The sequence below is a fragment of the Perca flavescens genome, chromosome 15 (assembly GCF_004354835.1).
Source record: "Perca flavescens isolate YP-PL-M2 chromosome 15, PFLA_1.0, whole genome shotgun sequence".
NCBI classification, from domain to species: Eukaryota; Metazoa; Chordata; class Actinopteri; order Perciformes; family Percidae; genus Perca; species Perca flavescens.
The window spans coordinates 26,408,893-26,433,893 of NC_041345.1; the positions used below are offsets into that span (position 1 = coordinate 26,408,893).

The 25,001-nt window shown below is 41.6% G+C and overlaps 1 protein-coding gene across 1 annotated transcript in view; it reads left to right on the forward strand.

The window, feature by feature from the left end:
• Nucleotides 1-22,854: 22,854 nt before the first annotated feature.
• Nucleotides 22,855-25,001, forward strand: part of si:dkeyp-72e1.9 (syntaxin-binding protein 4) — a 115,361-nt gene continuing 113,214 nt past the window's right edge. The window contains exon 1 of the mRNA XM_028600453.1: nt 22,855-22,997. Coding sequence (XP_028456254.1) covers nt 22,855-22,997 — 143 coding nt within the window. The remainder of the gene's footprint in view (nt 22,998-25,001) is intronic.

Genomic DNA, 25,001 nt, shown 5'->3' on the forward strand with positions numbered 1-25,001 from the left:
CAAGCACTGCGTTTGTCGTTCGACTGGTCATGACTGTTTTCCCAACATGGCGCCTGCCTGTATACATGAACGCTACTGTCTTTAGAAACTATCTTTTTTGATAAACTGTCTGTACACTAACAATGTTCTAAATGCTTCAGTTTATATGTAGGGACCCTCATTATGCTCCCGTTGAAGTGTGGTGCTATTTTCAGCCTTGTTAGTGGTATAGAAATAGCGATTTCTTTTTACTTTACCCGTGCCCCGACGACTAGCTTTATAAGCTAATCAGCGGTTTGAGCTAGCTTGTTACAAGCTAGAGTCTCATTCGATTAGCATGAAAACATATCCCAGAGAACGGTCGACTCGGTACACGTGGTGTCACCACCCGAAGTGAGTCGAGTGCAGATGTTAGTTGCGCGTGCTGAGATTTAAACGGTTTACGGCATAACGCCAAGGGATCCAGATCCGGCAAATGTTTTATCTATCTTTGTTTGATTGCTAACGTTAGCTCAAAAGGCCATTCAAGTGACAGCCTTTGTTGTGTTTGATTGCCAACTTGTAGCCAGCAGTGAACGGACTTTGTTATGTAGGTCCATTTTTACTGTAATGACATTACAGAAGTCTTTCGTTAGCAGGTTCTTGTGGGCTACTTCAGCCTCTAATCTAGAACTGACATCAGGGATCATGCCGTTTAAAATGTGATGCCTTACGCTAAATAATAAATGACTGCTATGTAATGTACCTATCTCATTATTCTGTGGCTAACACTCGACTCACATCGGGTAGTGACAATGTGTTATTAACCCCTAGGTTCATTTTGCGCCGGAATTGTCCTTTAATGCTTCTGGCCCTCTACTGCATCTCTAATTGTTCTTTCTAACTTGTGAATCGCCAGGGACTTCCAATTTAAGTTTGCCCTAATTTGCAAAAAGTAAACATTTCTAAACTTTCAATGCTAATTATATACTGCATCCCTGCAACAAAGCTTTGAGAAGCAGAATAAAAGGGTCAACATCTCACACTATGACCTGTGGATCTCCCGTACTCTAGGATCAAAATGTAAAAGCACCTCTGAGTGCACTCAATAACAAAGATGTTTTCCCTTTAGCCAGCATACCTTATGATACAGAACTAAACGTTACCTGTACTACAGAAAGCTCTGGCTAAAGAAAGAGATTGATCAAGCAGTAAAATAGACTCTGGCTCAACTCTTTCAGCAAATCACAAAATCCTGCTTTAAAAGACTATAGACCGCTGTGCACTGTCTTCACGTCTGATAATACTTTAAACTTGATTTCCAGGTTTGTGTTTAATCTTCTCACTACCTGTAGCAACACACCCCACATCTGCAGCGCCTTGTGTTGTTTTGCTGGAGGGCTATTGACAGTCTGAACAAGCCATGTGTTTTCTTTTCTTCCAATTCATAACCATTAAAAACACTTGAATGTAGACCTGTCCTGTGCGAACACTATTAATCTTAGTTCCTTTCTTATTTTGAAGCTTTCTGAGTACTGTCTAGAGTGGAGTTTTTTTCAAACAGAATACTTCCTCCCATCTCTCCGGTGGAATGCACCATCTGGTCTGCTGGCCGTGACCTCTCAGCCATGGAAGGAAAAGTTGTTATCAGCTAGCCACGGGTGTGATCCCAAGCAATGGTTTGTGTGTGTTTCCATGATCCCATGTCTAGTTTTGGGAAATCAACAGTATAGTCTTGAGTTCTATATATTCCCATGACACCCCTTCCCCTCCATGGCTTTCTGATGCAAATATTTCATACCGGTGTCAAATAGGAACAAGTGTTAAAGTGTTAACACATCCTTCACAAAGGAGGTACAGGTTACCGAGTTGTACATTTTTATGGTTTGTTTTTTTTTTACGATTTTTTGGGCGCTCGCTCAACCAGGTGTGAGCTATCCGATAAATACTCTTTTGTTCCATCATCGATCACACTAGTAAACAGTTTGGGGGGTATATGTGCAATATTTATTATTAAGATGTTTTAAAACTTAAAACGCAATTTTAGCCCTGTTTGTATTGTTTTACTGACAACAATTATTTGAATTATATATTATTACTTTATTTACAATACACAGCGTGTTTTTTTAGGGGGGGAACCACCCTGCCCGAGTTTTCATGAAAGACGGATTTGACTTTAATTTGTTAAAACTGATGCTTGTGTGGTGGTAATCATTTGTTATATCAAATGGATCAGACTAAATTTCCTTTAGAGTAAAAGCACATTCTTTCATGCTCTCATTTGTCAGTTGCCAATGTTAATATTAATGTTAAAGGGTGGGTTTGTAGGGATGAGGAAGAGAAAAGGTGGTAACAGTGTTATAGCTACTGATGTCTTTTTTTTTTATCAACAACCATAATGAACATAAAAATAAACTCAATATTAGCCATGACAGTCAGTGCTATGTTTAGGCCGAACAAAATGGCCCTAATGGCCAAATTCAAAAGCAGTGACACTGCCAACGGTAAACAGTTCACTGCACTTGGAGGTGGCCTTTAAGGCTATTAGCCTTAATAGCAATGGGTCCTCAGTGGAGGGGGTGGACAGCTTCAAGTACCTTGGTGTCCACATTAGCGAAGGTCTGACCTGGGCTCTCTATACTGACCCAGTTGTAAAATGGCAAGGCAGAGACTGTTATGACCTCAGATCCACCAGGATCCTAAACGAGGACACTGACTAAGATGTTTGTTCACATTAGTCACTTACACACAAATGCAAGGGAAAATAGGGTCCAGGTTGAAAAATACCGAAATTCCCCTTTAAGGCCTATATCGAACCGAGCTGTACTTATCTCATGTCATGTCATCAGAAGCTAACAGTGATATCTTGCAGGGGTGAAAGCCCCACCGCTGACCAATCATCACTGCATTCCTCTGCTGATAAAAAGGAGAGAGTCAGTGGATGTGATGGATCCGTGAAGGATACAGACCATTCTCTGTTTGACATTGTGCCGAACCCGCTCTGCAAACATACCTGCAGCACAAAATGCAACCTGAAACTACATTTGGTGGTGGATTAAAAAAGTTTTTTTTTTTTTTATAAACAAGTTTTTTTTAAAGTTCTACATATGAATATCAACATGTTGGCACATTGCCTTCTTTAGGATCAGGACAAAGACAATTAACCAGTGAAAACACTGTTTATGCTATTATAGTATTAATGATGATTGTCAAAAATCAATACGTCAGAGGCCGTGAAAACCTCTTTAGATCCATTATTGCTAGATCAACAGGGTTATTTTCTCAACGCCACAGAATAGATAATACAACAGTTTTCAAAGGATGAGTAGTACTCCTCATAACTAAATAAATAGGTATACTGATCTTCAATTCAAATTGTTGGAGTGACCCTTTTAATTAATGGGGATTTTTTGTGTCTTTAAAGTTGCCCTTGTTCTTCGGGTAATGCTAATGTAACAGGGGTGGTGGTCTGTCTCTGTGGTAAAAGGTAAAGCATTCTTACAGAGTGTACTCCTGAAAGCTGATCTAGGTACTGTACCATGACTGGAATGTTTGGCTGGACTGTTGAACTGGTCTGGCAGCATTCTGCTGTTTTTTTTTTATCTTCATGCAACATTAGAAGTAGAGGTAGATGTAGCATTAGAGGTCAGAATGCAAGTAAAAGTAAATATCCTGTAGAAATAGAAGACGTTAGGGGAAAAAAACGTTTCCCCCACACCGCATCCTGACAGGAAAGGCAACGCTTTTCTGAGTACCATGAGCTCCGATATGAAGATAGAAGGCACACTTTGGTAGATCTTTGTCAACCGACATCAGCCTTGAATACACTTGACAAAAGGCACACTGGCTGCGTGGCGTGAGTGTGTCAGCTGCGTGGCGTGTCCGTTTTTATTTCGGCTCCCATGTTAACAGGTTAGAGCTTAGGCACCGCCTACGTGACGCATGCCGCCTATGTTTCAAGCGACACGCAAGCGTGTTGGAAGTGTTTCCTTTCAAAATAGAATAGGAAAAGATGTTTCTATGTCATTTTGACACAAATACATTTAATAAATGACATTTTGATGTTTGAAAGTCTCTTGGTTTTGACATAAATGCAGCTACAAATGTAATTTAAAGAAATAATAACTTATTATCGATTTTCAAATATTGCACCTGTCAACACAGAACGACATATTCTGGAGCCCTATTTTGCCGTCAACACTGCCGACGTTGTCTTTGCTGCAATCAAATCAGTATGTGTTTATGAATATATTGTTTATGGCAAACATACATGTGTACAGACGAGGCTAGCAGCAGTCAGACACGTTTGTGGTGCGCAAAGACGTAGAAAACGCCACGCAGCCGCCACGCAACTGACACGCAACAGAAACGCTGCGCTCACGCCACGCAGGTAGTGTGTAGGAGGCCTAAACCTTTTTCTCACCACTACTTACTCGGGAATGGGAATGTGAATTTCCCCTTGTGGGATAAATAAAGGCATGTCTTCGTCTTCTTCTAACCTGAACCCTGAACCCTACCTCCATCCATCCATCCATCCATCCATCCATCCATCCATCCATCCATCTTCGTCCGCTTATCCGGTGTCGGGTCGCGGGGGGAGCAGCTCCAGCAGGGGACCCCAAACTTCCCTTTCCCGAGCAACATTAACCAGCTCCAACTGGGGGATCCCGAGGCGTTCCCAGGCCAGGTTGGAGATATAATCCCTCCACCTAGTCCTGGGTCTTCCCCGAGGCCTCCTCCCAGCTGGACGTGCCTGGAACACCTCCCTAGGGAGGCGCCCAGGGGGCATCCTTACCAGATGCCCGAACCACCTCAACTGGCTCCTTTCGACGCAAAGGAGCAGCGGCTCTACTCCGAGCTCCTCACGGATGACTGAGCTTCACACCCTATCTCTAAGGGAGACGCCAGCCACCCTCCTGAGGAAACCCATTTCGGCCGCTTGTACCCTGGATCTCGTTCTTTCGGTCATGACCCAGCCTTCATGACCATAGGTGAGGGTAGGAATGAAAACTGACCGGTAGATCGAGAGCTTTGCCTTCTGGCTCAGCTCTCTTTTCGTCACAATGGTGCAATAGATTGAATGTAATACCGCACCCGCTGCGCCGATTCTCCGACCAATCTCCCGCTCCATTGTCCCCTCACTCGCGAACAAAACCCCAAGGTACTTGAACTCCTTCACTTGGGGTAAGGACTCATTCCCTACCTGGAGAAGGCATTCCATCGGTTTCCTGCTGAGAACCATGGCCTCCGATTTAGAGGTGCTGATCCTCATCCCAACCACTTCACACTCGGCTGCGAACCGACCCAGTGAGTGCTGAAGGTCGCAGGCCGATGATGCCATCAGGACCACATCATCTGCAAAGAGCAGCGATGAGATCCCCAGCCCACCGAACTGCAACCCCTCCCCACCCCGACTACGCCTCGATATCCTGTCCATAAATATTACAAACAGGATTGGTGACAAAGCGCAGCCCTGGCGGAGGCCAAACCTCACCTGAAACGAGTCCGACTTACTGCCGAGAACCCGGACACAGCTCTCGCTTTGGTCGTACAGAGATTGGATGGCCCTGAGTAGAGACCCCCTCTCCCCATACTCCTGCAGCACCTCCCACAGTATCTCCCGGGGGACCCGGTCATACGCCTTCTCCAAATCCACAAAACACATGTAGACCGGTTGGGCATACTCCCAGGCTCCCTCCAGGATCCTTGCGAGAGTGAAGAGCTGGTCCGTTGTTCCACGACTAGGACGGAATCCGCATTGTTCCTCCTCAACCCGAGGTTCGACTATCGGCCGGACCCTCCTTTCCAGCACCTTGGAGTAGACTTTACCAGGGAGGCTGAGAAGTGTGATACCCCTGTAATTGGCACACACCCTCTGGTCCTCCTTTTTAAAGGGGGAACCCTACCTGTGCCCTGTAATCGGAACCCTGAACCCTTTACCCTGGAACCGCTACCTAAATCTTTTATCTGGACCTGGCTGCCTGCACCTTTTTCCTGCCCAGATGTGTTTACCCGTGGACTTTCACTTCTGATTGGATTTTCTTCCCATGCCAGCATATTATTGCTGTATGTGTCTTTACCTTTTCAATAAATCACTGACCTGTCCCTGTCTGCCTGGATTCTATGTATGCATTTGGGTCCATTCCCTGTTGCCTCACACCCCTATCCAGTTTTGGACATAATTTCATTGATTTTATTTTCACGTAGAACATTTGTCCTCTCACCAACCAAATATGGAAAGGAAAGTGAGCATGTGAGTTTTTTTTTGTATATCCATAGCAACCCAGACAGGTGAGTGACACACTGAAAAAGTGGACAGGTGTTGCAGGTATGACACGGAGAAAACAGTGCATTCATGCCTTTGTTAGGTTTGTACTCCACATTCCCCAGGCGGGTGTGATCGTGGCGACTTTAAGGTGTGTCTGGCTGTCACCAGAGCTTGATTACCTGGAGGAGGTGGGTTCACCGCTGGTATGACAAGTATGACACATGCAGCTTTAGATACATTGTTGCCAAGGGTGGTGCTACTCCTGGAGATCCTGCAGTGTGTGTGATCTAGTTATATTGCTGGGCCTTACTTTGCATTTTTGAACTCTGACTCTCCCTTTAACCAACCGCCTTGAGTGGCTTTAAAGTTAAAGAAAAATATTAAAACAACTCATACAGGGTACCAAAAGAAGAAGATATTTCCCAGTACTTCAGCTTGACGTGAGATTGAGTGATTTCGTGTGCGATCTTGACTAGAAAGTCATGATGGACCCACTGGTGACCTCGCAGGTTGGAAGAGATTAGTCCCATTGAGACTACCAAGTGACCAAAGTAAACCATTGTATGATCCAACTGCACTATGTCAAACTAGCCTGTTTTGCTGGGTCAGTACCACGCATGTGAGGAGGCACACAAACACAGGGTGTGGGTGTCATTCCAGAATCACATCGCAGCACAGGTGTGGCAAACAGACAGAGTTGACTCTGTATCACAGACTAAACAGAGAAAGCAGCAGAATGAAAACGAGGTTGATGCAGTCAGTGCAGATGTGGTCATTTGATAATCAGTAGAAGATAATAGTAAAGTGCATTCTTGTTACCAAAATTATACATGTTTTTATTCATTCATCATTTAAAGGTACAATGAGTAAGAATTTCTCCCATCCAGCGTTGAGATCGTATATCGCAATCAACTCTCTCGCACCACACAGTTCAAAGTACATATTACAGCTACGGTAGCCTTCACGCTTCAAAAAGCCGGTCTCTTGCTCTTTTCAATATCCTTTTTTCTTTTTCTGGGCGAAGAAAATGAATATATGTGGTCCTCTATGTTTCCTTCTTCAAACTTGCCGGGGGCCGGGAAGCTACTATACCCGTTAGCAGCATTAGCAGCACCCTGTGAGGTTATCATGTGACAGCGAAAACGCGAAAGGCGGAGCAGTATGTCCTGTATGTCCCTTACTGGCTAACGTATTTCAAGATGGCGCATGAATATGGAGCGTCTGCCCCAGTTTATTCGAACGCAAATGTAAAATTTCAAGCCAAAAAGGAATACTTGGAATTGATGGTGGAGGTAAATATTCATGAAAAAGGACAAGTTTGTGAACGGGCAACACAGATTTTTGATAATGAACAACTAAACACGTTACACACGGGACCTTCAATGACGCAATGGCATTTGTAGTGGATGTTCATGGACCACCCTGTCTCAGACAAACTACCTTTTCGTACCACCAATTTGCAACAGCCAATAATTTGAATGCCACACAGAGTTGTTTTCCTTTTTCACCATGAGGAAAACATTTCGGAACGTATCTGCAAAGTCGCAAATGTTCACACTAAATTCATCTGCCGAGCCCTCACAGACAATGCAACTTTGCAGATTCCTACAATAAAGCGGCAGTTCCTCTGAGCTATTTCATCGCTATTGTGGCCTGGTGAAGGGCGTGTGCAGCAACAGCCTCTCAATGACAGGAGTGTCCCACTCTTCAGGTTTAGAACAACCACGGAATACACATTCTGCATTCGCACACAGATCTATGCAGGCGTTAATACAAACAAACACTATGACAAACCCTTTTCCGGCTTAACATTGTTAAAATAGTCTGGTGGCAACCAGGCGACTCCGCCCTGCGCTCCAATATGCGAAAAAAAACTCAGGCAGACTTTAAAGGACCTGCTCGATTAGCCTAATGATCAGGTGATGACATATTTATCTCTCAGTGATACAACATGGTAACTCAATAAACAATCCTTCTACAGGTGCTGAGAATTGTTATAAAGGTTAATGGCTGGATAGTTCTGATGATAGTCTATAGTTTTCTCATCGTCAACAAATTCCATAAAAAATATCCCAAACCAATAATGAATGAATCAAATGCACTATAGCCTCCTCTTTGAGCAACAACATTTGATTAAAATCTACAGTGGCCATGACATACGTGAAGCATGTGACCTATTTGTCACTCTTTCTGTTTTACTGAAAAACGACAAAAGCTGAAAACAGTGGCAGATGAGTCGGAGATGATTGAGTAGTATATACATCATTGTCACAGGAGAAGTCTCAATGCTGACGGCTCTGGTGTAAAAAAAACCAAAAAAAACAGGGTTGTCTTTTGAAAGTTGAACCTGGCTGTACTTTTGCCTCAATGCAACGTCATGTCATCCAACAATACACTGTAAAAAAAATAAAAACGGACTCCTTTTCTGGTGTTATTTTGGCACATCAGAGAAAACTAAACAGTTACATATAAGCTGCCTGAATAACTTTTGTGTGTAACAGTGTAGGATGCACTATCACTATACATAAATTACATACCATTACTACACGGACACATGCTTCTGACACTGCATTCTATCAATATAATTTCTAACAAAATAATAACGAAAAACACAGAGACGATCTATATTTAAATATCTATAATATCTATATGGAGATGCAAGGATGTACCGTATGTATACAAAACGATCTCTGTAGTTACAGGATATGGGGATATGCGAGATCTGTGTGTGTGTGTGTGTGTGTGTGTGTGTGTGTGTGTGTGTGTGAGGAAGCCCTGGAACCAGCAGAAGCTAAAGCCTTCAAAACCCTGGCAAAGCCCCTCTGACAGGAAACTGCTGCTCTGTCTGTCCACACCGTAAGCCTTACAGAGCCTCCTCTGGTTACAGTCTGTACCAACAAACGGATGGATGGATGGATGGATGGATGGATGGATGGATGGATGGATGGAGGGATGAATAAATAAGTTACGAAAATGACCTACCGGGCCTGAGAGGGCAGGGGCCCTGAGTCGGAGCCTTTTTTTTGAAGTGACTGAACAAAATGAAAAGAAAAGTCACACCGTATAATAGACCCTGCGTCTTACAGGGTAATTACACTTAATGATTAAATCCTCACAATGTAAGGTGTTTTCTTCATTTTCTCTAAATTGGTACTCCCTTGTTTTGCTGTACCTACATCACACACACACACACTTCTAGTGTTAAAGGTTAATTCTGGTTTATTATAATTTTGGTCTTTCATAGTTTGGGCCATCTTTTCTTTCAGTAACATTGCACTCACTATGATACTGTAATTGCTGAGAACTGGGAACAGAAGATCTGTTCAAAAACTCCAGCAGTCAGACAATCTAACGGGTTTTAAAGCTGCACCGAACAATATTTTTTTTATATCAGATGTATATTAAACACAGTTAGAGACTGTTAATATAATGGAGCATTACAGACCCGCTTCCTGCTTTACCATTCAAGCACCATACTCACCATAGTTGTGCACATACAATTTTTCAGTTCAATAAAATATTATATTTCCACTTTCCACACTTTTTTCAGTTTTTTTTTCAGCTACAGCCCGTCTGGTCGACTGACTGCTTGTGTTTCTCACCCAGTCATAGTTTAATGTTACAATTTCAGCTATGATTTTGGTGAGTATTATCTTCATCGACAGAAATTATGACAAAAACAAGACCATAAATGAATTATTCTTTAACTACTGTATTTGTTCCTGTTGTCAGAGCCAGTCGGTGCAACAAACTTTTGGTTGCTTTGGACTCCTCTGGAGAGCTTAGTGCCTTGCTCAAGGGCACTAGTCACTGCACTAGCAAGGACCGCCCCATCAACAAGATACATTTGAACTACTTCATAATGAAAGACGATTGGAATGTGAGGCATGACATCGCTGGTATGCGAGACGTGAAGTCGATTTTAGTCATCTGTTGACTTGACGTTGACTGCGTTGCGGGGAGGCTTCGGAAGGGAATCCGCCGCAGCACTGGGGCACGACGGACCCCCTTAGGACCTAAAGGAGAAGGGAAAGGAAAGGAAGAGGAAGAGGGTGGGAGGGAGGGGTGTAGAATATGAGAGCGAATGGGAGGACAGGGTTAAGTGGGTATTTATCGAAATACCGGAAGAGGCGTGGTTGACGTGTGGCCCCGGCTCCTGAGAATTACCTTCAACTATTCCCTTCTCAGTATTTTCCTTCCTGCTCTTGGGGATCAAACTGGTCCACCTCTCCCACTCAGAGGTCAGATCCCTGTGTGCTGTGTAAAGTGAAAGACGGCACATCACATTCCTACACCTCCCATCCCTGCCTGTACACCTGATACCTGACAGCGTCTCAGCAGAGAGAACCACACCTCAAACCGGCATGTCATGTGAACAGTGTGTGTGTGTGTGTGTGTGTGTGTGTGTGTGTGTGTGTGCGTGTCTGCTTGTGGGAACCTGCTTGGCCAGATCTAGCCTTTCTTTCTTTCCGAGTGATAGCTTGATTTGCTGTGTGTGACAGTGTGGAGCAGAGAGGGGGACGGGGGGGGGGGGGGTGGTCCTGAGCTCCTCTTATCATGAAATACGATAAGATAAAATAGACTTTATTAATCCCACACTGGGGAAATTCCCTTGTTAGAGCAGGCCAAAAGAAAAATTCACACACATCAGAATAACAAATACACAGTTAATAGACATAGGAAAAATATACAAAAAGTCTTATAAGAAATAGAAAAAAAATAGAATTAATAATAACAGTAATATGTATACTATAAACACCCTTATATAAACACAGTATATGTACACAGGTATTAAGATGAGTAAGGTGCGGATGCATAGAAATGACATAGATTATAAAAAAAAGTTGACCAATCAGATTGTCTGGTTGGATCTACAAGATTGATCGGATCTACAACATTGAGCTAGCAAAGCAGTTCGGTAAATAATCAGTTTGAGAAGTCCCACAATCTCTAAAAAGCTAACGTTAGCTTAGCTGCTGACAAACGTTTTACAGGGACAGGAAATCATCTCTGTCGTTTGAAGTTTGCGGATGTTTAGTACCTAAATCTATACAAGAAAAAAAAAATGTTTTTCAGCAGATATCTTAGTAATAACAGGATAGAGCTAGCAAAGCAGTTTGGTGTTTATATTTGCGGTATTTATTCAGTTTGGGAAATCCCACGATCTCTACAAAGCTAATGTTTGCTTAAGTTGACTGGCTGACTAAACAGGTTGCTTTTAAATTTTGAGAGCAAATTGCCCCACATTATGAATCCAGTTTGATTATAACTTTTATTTAGTTTAGTAACCATTGTTGTATAATCGCAATATTACACTCGAGGGTTTGATTTAATGTCATTATTGACAGTGATGCGGCTAGGTTCGTAAGCACTGTTCGTAAGCATCACACATGAGTGTAATATTGCTTAAGTCTGACTGCTGCCGGATTAAAGGCCCTGTGGTAGTGCTCCTTCTTACACTGGGGGGTGCAACAGTCTGCTGCTGAAGGAGCTGCTCAGGGAATCCAATCAGATCTCAGCATCCTCTCCATCGGGGTTATGCTGCACTATTCATGGCTTCATGACCCCCTTTAAAATATGGTGATGTTACGATTGGAATGTGATGACATCACGATGGGGATTCGATGATGTCACGATGGGGCCCAATTGCCAAAGACTTTTCCCATATGTCATATGGAAGTTTTTTGGCCTCTTTATTCAAATGGCAATGCATTTTGCAATTGTCAATTCAATTTGCAATTTTGTCATTCAATTTGAATATGCATCTTGCAATTGACAATTCAATATGCAAACTGGCAATGCAATCCTCAATTCAGTTTGAATTATTTTGAAACAAAATTTTAATGAAAGCTCAAACAATTGCATTTCATATTGCCGTTGTGATTTAGTCTCTTTATTCAAATGGAAATGTATTTTGCAATTGTCAATTCAATTAGAATTGTATACAAATGATTATTGGCTGCCTCGGTGTCTAGGGGTCGCTTCACTTCTCAGACTGACTGAATTTCAGAAATTTCAAAAACATTTTGTTAAAATAATTTAAACTGAATTGAGGGTTGCATTGCCAGTTAAGATATTGAATTGCTATTTGATAAATGCATATTCTAATTGAACGGCATAATTGCAAATTGAATTGACAATTGCAAAATACAAACATACATTGCCATTTGCACACAGTCAAACAATCGTGATTTTATCCTGATTGAACTACTCATTTTGCTGAGCTCCTGTCCTTTCCTGTAGCACCACCATCAGGCCAAAATGTCCACTTACACACGAGAAATATAAAAATCTCATTCCTTTGAAATGTTTGAGTATTGTGTTTTTTGAATATGACATAAACCCATAAACCCAAAATGTATTATTTTGAATTAGGATATTAAAATGTTTAGAAATTCTTTATGCATAGTATATGATTTAACCTTCAGTTGTGCAAATAGGATCCAAACAGACCTAAAAAAAAACCTGTCCAGGATATGTTCCAAAACCCCAAAGGCATCCATAGTTAGCACAGAGGACAGTACTTTATGACTCAGTATAGTTAAATGTGACTACTTTGGGACCACATAAATAAGTAAATGAATAACTTCATAGATACTGTAGATACAACCTTAGAAAGAATTGAAAGGAAACTGGATTATACAGGGTTAAGACTTTTTTCTACCTAATTACTGTTGATATTGGTTATATATTACACAAAAGCCATGTAACAAAGTATCAAAACTGAAAGGTCCATTTACTAGCTTACTAATTTTCAAAATTCCACTTTCTCCACATGTCCTAGTTGTTTTGGTTGAAAGCTCCGAAAGCCAGTATGTGGACCTTTTAGCTTCAACTTGTTGCATGCATTGTTCCCTAGAGTGAACTTCCATGCTCATACGTTGATCTCTGATTTGTACTTTCTCTTTAACTCCTTTCAGTTCTTTGATTTTATTTCTATGTTTTAGAAAATAAAAAATTCATGCATACTGTCAGCACTTGACGTCAATAAAAAAATGAAAATGTTCACTCATAGATCATAAGTCTATGACTGAATGTTGCATTTTCTGCATTTTCGGTTAGCTGACAGAGTCTGGGAATACATTGCTGTTTTAGGATTTGATTGTCTGACACAACTGTTCTATCAGGTAGATACCATTTCATTTTACTTGTATCTTTGTACATGTGGATATATTGCACTTTAAAAGCAAACAAGTTTGCACCAAAGTGCTTCACAAAGACGAAAACATACGTAAACAAGCATAAAACACACATATCTACATAGATATAGTGGAAATACAACACGATTCAAGGAGAAACAAGTTGAGACACTAATTGAAACCCTTCAGTCAGATAAACAGGAAAATATATGTATACATATACACATTAGAGGTAGGGGGAAAAAAATCGATTCGGTATAGTATCGCGATATTTTCCGTGGCAATACTGTATCGATACACAGACACCAAGTATCGATCTATATGTGTTCGTCAGTTTGTCTGCTTGACAATCCCATTTTGCATTTTGTGGGATGAACAAACAGGAAATGTATCTTTTTAGATGAAACAGATGTTGACAAAGTTTCCTTTTTGGGACATCATTTAAAATTGGGAAAAATTTAAAGTTGGAAAAACGGTAATAAATTGCAATATATCGCAGATTGCAATATAATGTCGAAGTATCGGGATGAAATCGTATCGTGACATAAGTATCGCGATGACATCGTATAGCGACATAAGTATTGTGATGATATCCTATCATGACATAAGTAGCGTGATGATATTGTATCGTGACATAAGTATTCTGATGATATCGTATCATGACATAAGTAGTGTGATGATATTGTATCGTGACATAAGTATCGTGATGATATTGTATCATGACATAAGTAGCGCGATGATATCGTATCATGACATAAGTAGCGTGATGATATTGTATCGTGACATAAGTATTGTGATTATATTGTATCGTGACATAAGTATCGTGATGATATCGTATCATAGCCTCGTGAGACCGTCCTGATCTCGCGAGCTCCAGTTTTCAAAATTTGAAGCCGTTCGCCAAACGACAATCAGCGTTGGTTTTGAGGTGGGTTTAGGTGTGACGCAACGAGAAGCGACTGTTCAGTCTAAACAACATGGCAGCTTCCACGGATGAGATTAGCGTAGCTATCGCGCAAGTTTTATCCGAATTAGAAAGTATTGCTTCATTGAAAGAAGAGCAAAAAACAGCACTGGAGGCTTTTCTCGGTCTTCTCCCAACTGGTTTCGGCAAGAGTTAGATCTGATTGGTTGATTTGGCCTGTGATAGACAGATGGTTTATCCAATCAGCTAACCAGTATTTTCGCCCCTTCCCAAAAGTTCTCCAACGGAAAGTTCCCAGATGGATATGCCAGGCAAATGCGAAAGCAATCCATCTGGTGGAGTCAGGTTAATCGTATCGTGAGGCCTCTGTTGATTCCCACCCCTAAGATACATACATTCAAATATACACATACATATACAGTATACATACAGTACATGCATAGGCTACATACACATACACACACATATACATAATATAAAAGGAAAAAAAAACGGTCAAACACAATTCTCATTAAAAGCCAGAGAATAAAAGTGTGTCTTAACGCACTCCTAAAAACATCCACAGACTCGGCCTGTCTAATGGCTTCTGGCAGGCCGTTGTGATAGTGTCTTTCTCGTCTACTTCAACAGTGCTGACAATGTGCTGTAGGAATTCTTTTTTGTGTTGTGACAGCAGGTGCCCGCTGGGAAGGAGTGACAGAGGTGAAGTATTGAGACTTTCTACAGAGTTAGAATATTGTCCAGAAGAGGGTGCTACATGTTCAGCAGCCTGTGCTGAGTATACAGGGCTTTCATGTGTGGAGGAGGGCCCACAGGTACTGGAATGAATAGCCATGGATGCGGGAAGGGACCCAAAGAAGAATGCCTATGTAGAGGTGTAGCAATTCAATGCTGTACAATTAATTGTCTCAGAAATAACCGAGATTAACAATATAATTGTCTCTTTCAATCAAATTTAAAATTTATTTATTACTTTTTTTAAACAAATTAATGTTTTGAATGAATCCCAGGATACATCTGTTGGTTACATCACTGTCATGTGACCGATATAATGTAATAACACAGGTACACAGCCTATGAAGTAAACCACGCCTCTTTATTATCATCATCATTTTTTCTAACTGTATTCCATTTTTGTTGCTATGAACGTGTATAATTAGCTAACATTAGCTGAGGTCTTGAGGCGTATGACTGGTAATTGTTGATTTTGTCGATATAGACTAGTGAAATATTGGATATTTTTTACTCATGTTTAGAGAGGAGATATCTCTTTGGTGCAAATGCTAACAACTCATAAACAACTGAAAGGTGACAAGTAGACGCTGATCTTCTGTCAGGGCTCACAAGCCCAAAAAGTTGGAATCCACTGGCTTAATCTTTAACAATTCATTGTATTATATCAGTTCATCATATGTGTTTTTCTTATTCTGAAAGTAACTTTTATCAGTAAAAACAGATGTAGAGGAGAAACTAGTAGTACAATATTTCCCTGTCAAACGTATTGGTGTAGAATTAAACAGTTGCATCAAATGTGCAGTGGTGGAATGTAACTTCAGAAATTACAGTACATTTACTCAAGTACTGTACTTAAATACATATATTTGGTACTTTACTTGAGTCTTTTCTTTTCATGCCACTTTCTACTTCTACTCCGCTACATTTCAGAGAGAAATATTGTACTTTTGACAGCTTTACTTACTGGTTACTTTACAAATTAACATTTCTGCACACTAAACACATGTAGTTTATAAAATCTGATGTTTTTATTCTAAATGAAACTAGCCAACAATATAACGGCCTACAAGTCCAGCTGAAATTATTAGACCATTAAACACACAACTGGTTGGATCCTTTACTCTTTATACAATGGGAGGATTGATCTTTACTTTTAATACTTTAACCACATTTTCCTTATGATACTTACACACTTTTACTTAAAGTAAGTACAATTGTTAATGCAGGACAGCCATCAGTAATGGTTTTGAATCCACCTGTGCTTTTCCTACTATGACATGTCAACATGTCTGCCGTGAAAAAAGGTCTATAAGAATTAACAATAAACTCAAAAAACAGAAACAGATGTATATGAAATAAGATAAAGGAGTCTGAATGGGTCGAGTGCAGAATGCAAAAAAACATAAGTTTAAAAAAGCTATAATTCTGATTTAGGATCTGATTAGTTTCTTTTTTCATTTCATCATTTTTTTTCTTTTCCCGGTGGAAACGTGTTTCCATAAAAATAAGGTTAAGGTACGCTATTTTGTTTTAGAGCTCAATAAAAATGACATCAGCAGCGTCAAATGAGATTAGATGCAGTTTGACTAGGCGATGATAAGTTATCAAAAGGCAATGATTCCTGTAATACATGCTGTAGATGAGGCTGTGTGTATGGCAGTGTCTGTGATAGTTTTAGGGTTAAAAGTTATGGTCAAATGCTGAGGAGGTGGGGTTAGACGGAGTGCCATCGTGGATTTGACTGGATTAGCTGGTCTCGGGTTCCCATAATAGCAGATCACAGCTACATGTCCCCAATCCTATCTGCAGTCATTACGAGTCAAAGAGTCAGAGAGTCAGAGCGCTGATGCTTGGCCCGAGGCTCGTTAACCTTCGAGCTCCACCGTGGGATTAAGATAACAGGAGGAGTGGAGTGCAGACACCCTGATGAGAAGCATATGGAAGAAGGCGTTAAAATGGTGATTGGGATTGAGCTAGAGACATTTTTGGTGCTTTTCCATTACATGGTACCTACTCGCCTCGCCTCGACTCAACTCGCCTTTTTTGGTTTTCCATTACGAAAAAAAGTACCTGGTACCTGCTAACAGGTACTTTTTTTAGTACCTCCTCAGTCGAGATTCCAAGCGAGCTGAGGCGAGCCGAGAAGGTGACGTGAAACCCTGCAGGCTGCTGATTGGCCGGAAAGAAGCGTCACTGATCACTCCATTGCTAGCGAGAGACGGCATTTTTAAATAGTTTAGCCAGCGGTGTTTTTTAGCTGCCGGAGGCTCCACGCAGAGCTTTCTCCGTAGCATACAAGTGGCCTGATGGTTATACTGGTGCGCTGGTGTGTGCATGTGTGATGTGTGTGTGTGTGTCGAGTCGCCGTATGTGTGTGTGTGGGGAGCTAGTGAGCGAGGGAGAAGTGAGAGAGTGACAGCGATTATCTCCGCAGCGGGGAGCGACTCTAGAGTCATATATATGTGAGAGAAACAAAGCGAGTAGCCACTCTAGAGTCATATATATGTGAGAGAAACAAAGCGAGTAGCGACTCTAGAGTCATATATATGTGAGAGAAACAAAGCGAGTAGCCACTCTAGAGTCATATATATGTGAGAGAAACAAAGCGAGTAGCCACTCTAGAGTCATATATATGTGAGAGAAACAAAGCGAGTAGCCACTCTAGAGTCATATATATGTGAGAGAAACAAAGTTTAGTAGCCACTCTAGAGTCATATATATGTGAGAGAAACAAAGCTTAGTAGCCACTCTAGAGTCATATATATGTGAGAGAAACAAAGTTTAGTAGCCACTCTAGAGTCATATATATGTGAGAGAAACAAAGTTTAGTAGCGACTCTAGAGTCATATATATGTGAGAGAAACAAAGCTTAGTAGCCACTCTAGAGTCATATATATGTGAGAGTAACAAAGTTTTAGTAGCGACTCTAGAGTCATATATATGTGAGAGTAACAGTTTAGTAGCGACTCTAGAGTCATATATATGTGAGAGAAACAAAGTTTAGTAGCGACTCTAGAGTCATATATATGTGAGAGAAACAGTTTAGTAGCGACTCTAGAGTCATATATATGTGAGAGAAACAAAGCGAGTAGCGACTCTAGAGTCATATGTATGTGACCACGGTGGGAAATCTGGAGCAGTAAACGTTAACTATCTCTTTGATATCATGTTGTTTACGGAGACGGAGAACCAGGAAATGCGACAGGGATATGCGGGGATATGTCAATGGAAAAAGCAAGCTACTGAGCCCCGCCCACGGCAGTCGCTATGACGACCAGCCACGCTGAGGAGATACTAAAATCTGCAATGGAAAACGGACCCTCTTCCGCAGCGCTGTGGAGGAAGGTCTGGCTATGCGAGACTACTCTAACATTAATGAGTCATTCCTTCCCGTATTAATATTGAGACCTTATAATTACTATAGGTCAAATAAACCAGAGCATTGTTTACAGGATTCTGGACTCAGTGAGAGCACACATTTTCTATGACTAAAGTTTAATAGTCTTATGAACTGCAAAAATAAAATTATCACTGCTCTGATCGCTACTATGTTTCTGACTTATGAGCTTCTGAAAAGCTCCAGAGCCGGGAAGCACATTGTTTTATAATATATATTTTTTTTTAAATGTAATGTGGTGAACGTTATAAAAAAAAGCACAATTGATGAACATTAAGGGTCACCAAAACCTTTCAGAATTCTCCTTTCAGGATTTTAGAAATACTGTTTAAGTCAAGTATTACATTCAGGCTTTCTATGTGCTTATAATGGAGTGAGTATTGCATGACTTAGAGTGGGTGATGTCTTCACCAGAGGGGGAAGCCTGGAAAAATCGTCCTAAAACCTCTATAACTTGCTCTCACACCCACAATATTTACTTGTCATACACAATTTAAACGTCAAAGCGTAGTGACAGCTTTTCAGAAAAATAACAAAAAATATTCCACTTTTGCTTCATACATTTTTGGTGCTATTTAACATTTCATTGAAAGTTATACCAATTTAAACCATTCCCACTTTTCCAACTGTTCTCACTGCTGCTTTACCTTCGTACGCATTAAAGCCAGCTATTTAGTTTGGCTGTAGCAATTTAGCTGTTCAGCATTCACAAGCATGTTCTGCAGGAAATGCATTCTCTAGTATTTGTTCTAATGTTGTTTCAGAGCATGAATCCTATATTTATTTGTGATTGTTCAACAAAAAGTTGTTCAATCCAAATAAAAAAATGCTTAGCATCGCTGTTATCGCTGTTAAAGAAATGCATCATCAAAGAGCTGAAAACAAGGGTGTTTTTCTTAGTTAATGTAAAGCTGATGTTTACGAGATCTATGGTTTCCATAGGACAGTGAACAGGGCGTAATGATCTGCACATTATAAATTGCAGAATGTCAACTCCTCTGGGTTGCTAAAACCCCCAAAACGCCAATGAAAAATCCTGAGAACACGACCTCAGGGTCCTCTGTGGCAGCTATGGATGGAGCTGTGAATATAAGATGAACTGTAGTGGAGCTTTGTCTTCTCGCCAGGGGCGGGGCTAGAAGGGGGGCAACGGAGTGGCACCAGTGAAATAAAAACAAATGAAATTAATAGTGAACGCGATGTGCTTTATTTAGCAGAATTACATTGTGTTGTTCTATCCTATCCAATATTTCCTATATTTCTAAGCATATTATCTAAGCTGTATTCTGATAAAATGTCCCCCCGTGCCACCCCACTTAAAAAATCCTGGAATCACCCCTACTTCTCACCATGAGATCCTCAGTTTAAACTTCTGATGATGTGTTTCTGAGCTGCAGCTCCGACTTCTAATGCTCTGACAGTGGGACGGTAAACGGTACACAGCAGGGATCAGCTGGGTACCTGGCGGGGCCCTCAGAGGACTCCCCGGGCAGGCAGCCACCCTCCAGGGTGCCCAGCTAGATTACGGAACAGGAAGAAGCTGCTGCGAGCGATATATTACCTCCTGCGTGTTTGTCTGGAATACATACTGTACATACACTGGGTTAGCAGTTGTGACTACATAGTGACACAAAAAGCACAATTTGACTGACAAGTGATCTCTGGAAAGTGTATTCAGAGAATTGAAGACCACATTTACTTGGCTTTGTTGAGGATCCTTGATAGAACAGTCCAGATTATTGTTGCATTTTGATTCAAATGTGGCAGAATTTGTCAGCTACACTTTCATTCTTCTCAAAAATAGAGCTCAAGAGTGTGGAAGTAAAAAAAGTAAAAAGTTTATTTTCTTTAGATTAATCATGCAGTTTACGCCAAATGCATACCCTACTAATGTAACTTAAAAATGGTAACATCCAACCATTTCTGCCTCTTTTTGGGTTGCAGGAGTGGAAATGAGGCATCCTTAACATAGGAAAACAATCTCCCCTGGGGAGGAGGCCCCTGGACCGGCTGGTTCGCCCTGTCTTATGCAGCATTTTTTTTGCCTATAGGATTTTTAGGAACTGTTGGTCCCATCGCCCAAGAGCCTTTGCTGCTTTTTTTTGTGCGACTATTGGTGGCCTGTGATGAAGCCTACCAAAGCAGTTTGGTTAGGTTTGGCATTGGGGATATGATACACAGAAATATAGTTAAACTTCTTAAATGAGCAATATTAGATTATTCATTGAGTCTAAGATATTTTATCTAGGTAATTTAACTCCTGGTGCCTGTTCTACCAATCTCCTTGTCACATGACCAATTCATGTTTCCATGATGACTATCCAAAATTTCGGATACCATGGAACCATGGCATACTGAGCCTATAGAAAATGTGTAGGCTATTAGTTAACCCCCTCCCCCGCCTGTGCCACCCTATGTCTACTTAAAAAGATCCTGGAATCGCCCCAGCAAACCAACACTGTGAACAAGACAACAACGTCAAACGTCAGTCAGTAGCTCATACGGTTTAAATAAGGTGACTGTCTAGCCCGCGGATGGCGTAGCCTACGGGCCGTTTTTCTTAAGTGGACCTTGAATGCAGCAGCGCTGATGATCCACAGGAGTCAAATATCCCCAGCACTTGTCTCCTGTTACCTGCTGTAGGCTAGGCTATACGGACAGGGACTGTTATTAGAACTGTGTACCGTGCGGCTCAACAAGAGACAGTGAAATGTTGTCCAACAGAAGTCAGTCAGCAGGAATAAGACCACGTGTCGGTCAGATTAGAATAGGGAGAGACAGAGCGTCCCGTTACCCGGCGAGCAGTGTCCGGCTCATTGATTTGAAGGGGGATGAATGCTGACACATCCACGCGCAGTCAGCGATGGCACGCGGTTGACGGGTCGGAGCGGAGAGCGTGCCAAAGTGATGCGTTTCTGGGACGGGGGGCACTTGTACGTAGTTTCTACCGGGGAAGCTCACATAGCAGCAGCAACAGCAGCAGCAACAGCAACACGGCAGCAGCGTGGGGGCTGAACACCTGGACCACACTTGGATAATATGTCTCTGCTGAAACAGCGGGGGAGAGAGCTCGAGCGTTTCGATGGACTGTCGCTCATTTACTGGTACGTGACAAATGACACACACACACACACACACACACACACACACACACACACACACACACAAGTTAGGTTTATCTGTATTTTGTTGCCCCCAACGGGGCCTTCTAGGCAACGCTGCCTGGAAGGCACCGTTGGGAGGCACTGGTTAGGGTTGGGTTAAGGTTAAGGTTAATGTTAGGGTTAGGTGCCTTGAAGGCAGCGGTCTTAGCGCTGCCTGGAAGGAGCAGTTGGGGGCAAAAAACACCATCGAGCCAAGTTTGGGCTCGACTCAACCCCTGCGCTTCACCCTGGGAAAAGAGAGAATGCAATACAAAACTTCATTTCGAATCTGGCGAATTATGTTTCCTTATAAACGTGCCTGTGTAGAACATCCAAAGTAGGCCTAGTAGCGTTCCCCTGGTAGATTCGGCACACTTAACCCATCACGCTCAACCAAATAGGCTATAGACACAGAGGGATAAAGATATAGTGGAGAAAGTGTGTTTTCTTGCCAAATGACCATTATGATTCATAATTTAGGCTACAGTATCTTTAGCGTTGCCTTACAAACAATGTGTGCAGCCTGTAACTTTTTTGAGAACTTGTCAGGTGTTTAATTTCTTTGTCTAATTTGGAATTGAATTTTGATTTGCACTACAAAATAGGCCTACCGACAGTAGGCCTACAAGATGAAAGGCTATTTTTGCTCTCTACCTTTTACTATTGTATTAGTGATTGTAGCACCTGTTTCAATAACTAGCTATTCATTGTAAAACCCTGCAGATTCAAGCAAATTCATAGTTCTATAACCATAAGTGGAGTATTTAAGAAGTGGAATGAAATCTCTTTAGGGTTACTTCCAGTGGCATTTCAAAAAATAAATAAAAAAATGAAATTGACAATATGAAGCAACATGCAATGCCAATGAAAGGTGTGTTATCTTTTTGTCACACTATTGAAATTGCATCATCCCACATGACACAATGTTGAGATCCAAATAGGAAATACATTTAGCATCTATGAAAGCAACCGAGAAATCGCTCTCCCAGGAAAAAGCAATATGAGTTTTCCCAAAATCCAAATGGATAAATACAGATGGAATGTGAATGATCCGCATGGTGGAAAGTAGGGCAGTTTTGGAGGAGAGTTCATTGTGTTCCTGTGTTCTGTCCTGAGGGGAGGAGTCAGTCAGCTAAACGTAGGTGCTGAGTGGACTGTTGAGGCTGGGTCAGCCGGGGAGCGCTTAAAGGCAAGCTGAAGGGAGGTGATAGGACACTGTTTGGGTGCCCCTCTCTCCGGATACCAGCCTTCTCATCCCTCAAACGGAACCGCCGCCTTAAGTTTCCCTCATGATTCTCTCCTCCCAGAAGTTACCCGAGCTCTGGGACTACTTTCTGATTTACATCTCAGGAGCCCTAGAGTTTAATCCTGACTGCAAAGACATAGACCTTGGACTGTTTCCTCTCAGGATGAACCCCACCATTAAGACCAGGTAGGTGTGTGTGTGTGTGTGTGAGACACAGCGAGAGTCAGGAGCAGCGGGTGCGGAGGGATGCTTAATAATCTGCTGAGAAACTGCTTCTTTAAACGGGCTGCCAGGAGAGGGGTCCGTTTGTCTGCGGTTGCATGTGGGAAAAAAAAAAAAAAAAAAAGGCTGTAAGGATTGTCGAAAATAAACTCCAACCTGCACTTATACAGGAACTTGATGTACTTCACCGGCAAAATGCAGCGATGTTGAGAAAACGGGGGAATGAGCTACATGTGGAATGCGTACAGTACGTGTGACTTGTAGATCAAAATCAACATTTTGTGAGGAATGCCGGAAACTGGTTTAAGTTTGTATCATTGACAAGATATAGCCTAAGTCTGGTTCTTTTGTATTGTACTAGTTAACTGAATATTGTAACAAGAGCAAAACTTTTTTTTAAAATGGCTTAAATTGTGTAACATAAATTACACCGTGCAGTACTGTAGGCCTACATTCCTCTGATAATACTTAAAATGATGTACTCCTGATACACATCTGAAATGTCTGTGTTAAAGGGTGGTAAATGTGAATCCGGTAACTCGGGTTGGCAGAATGGTGGTAAGCGAAGGAGTGACTGGGGTGCAACGGAAATGATTCATGGTCATCCTGACTTTTTTATTTTTTATTTATTTGTATTGATGCAGTGTGTTAAAATTACAATGCCTGCCCTTCAGTTTCATCATCTGTATCTTAAACTAAAAGCCATAGCTGAATAGATTTTGGAAGGTTGTTTGGCTGCAGTAGGGGTTAGGCAGTATATGTATATCAAACCATAATGACTGATTATTAGTATTAGTTAAGAACAACAAAAAAGCCAAATGTGAAATGAATAGAGCATTAGTTCCTAGGACTGCTCAGATTATTTTTTGGGGCTTTTTGTGGGTAGGCAAAAGTAAATGATCATTACAGTAAGGGTTCCCCAATGTGGTCCGTGGTCCACCAGGGGGTCCCTTGCAAAGTGGGAAAAATATTTCCTGCTACTGAAGCCATAGACCACATGTGTCAAATTAGGTTCACAATACCTTTTTGGCTCACCTAGTTGTACGCCAAACCAAAAAGAAGGTCAAGTGCTTTTCAAACAGCGACGCAACACTCAAATAATTTAGCAGATTTACTGACTTTGAGACTTTGGTCTATTGGTCCATTATATATATGTCAATGGTCCAAATGCAGCTTGCAGCAGTCCTTCACGCCACGCCCCCTGCTCACGCCACGCCCCCTTTGCTCACGCCACGCCCTCTGCTCACTTTGCTCACGCCACGCCCTCCGCTCACACCAGGCCCCTTGTTTTATTTGCCTTCAAAATAAAAGCCCCCTTATTTTCTTTGCCTTCAAAATAAAAGCCCCCTTCTTTACAGCTGTATGCTGTAAAGCTTGTAACGTGGATGAGAGATAAAGCCATGGATGAGCTCTGTTCCTGAAACTGCAGGCTAACTGCTAGCGCTAGCTAGTAGCACGACATAATGATTAAATCTCCTTGGTTGTCTAGCTAAATACATCTATTGTTTATTTAGCTAAGCATGTAAACGATCAGGAACAACGAAAACACAATGTTTAACGTTAGTGAATATTTTCACTGTCCCGGTCACGGTTTCTGCCACTGCAATGGCTTTTGGTCTCGACCGAGTCAATGTGTCTTTGTTATGTGTATAATAATATTGGAAAGAAAGTGAAACACAGCTTGGACGGGGATGCTGTTGGCTTTATACAAGTTTAGCTAGTTAGCTAACGCTACGCCGACGTTTGCTAACGTTAGCGCAGCAGCGTTAGTTAAATACCGGTATTACAACTGCCTTCGGAGCTGCGTCCACGTTGTCAACATAAGACATGTGGCGTTAGTGCTCCTTTTGTATTATACTTTTATTGAATGAAATATTAAGCTTCGCTCCTATGAAATAGGTGTTTTAGTAACATTACACACAAAGCTAACTGGCTATAATTAGCCTGTACGTATGCTTGGGGGATTAG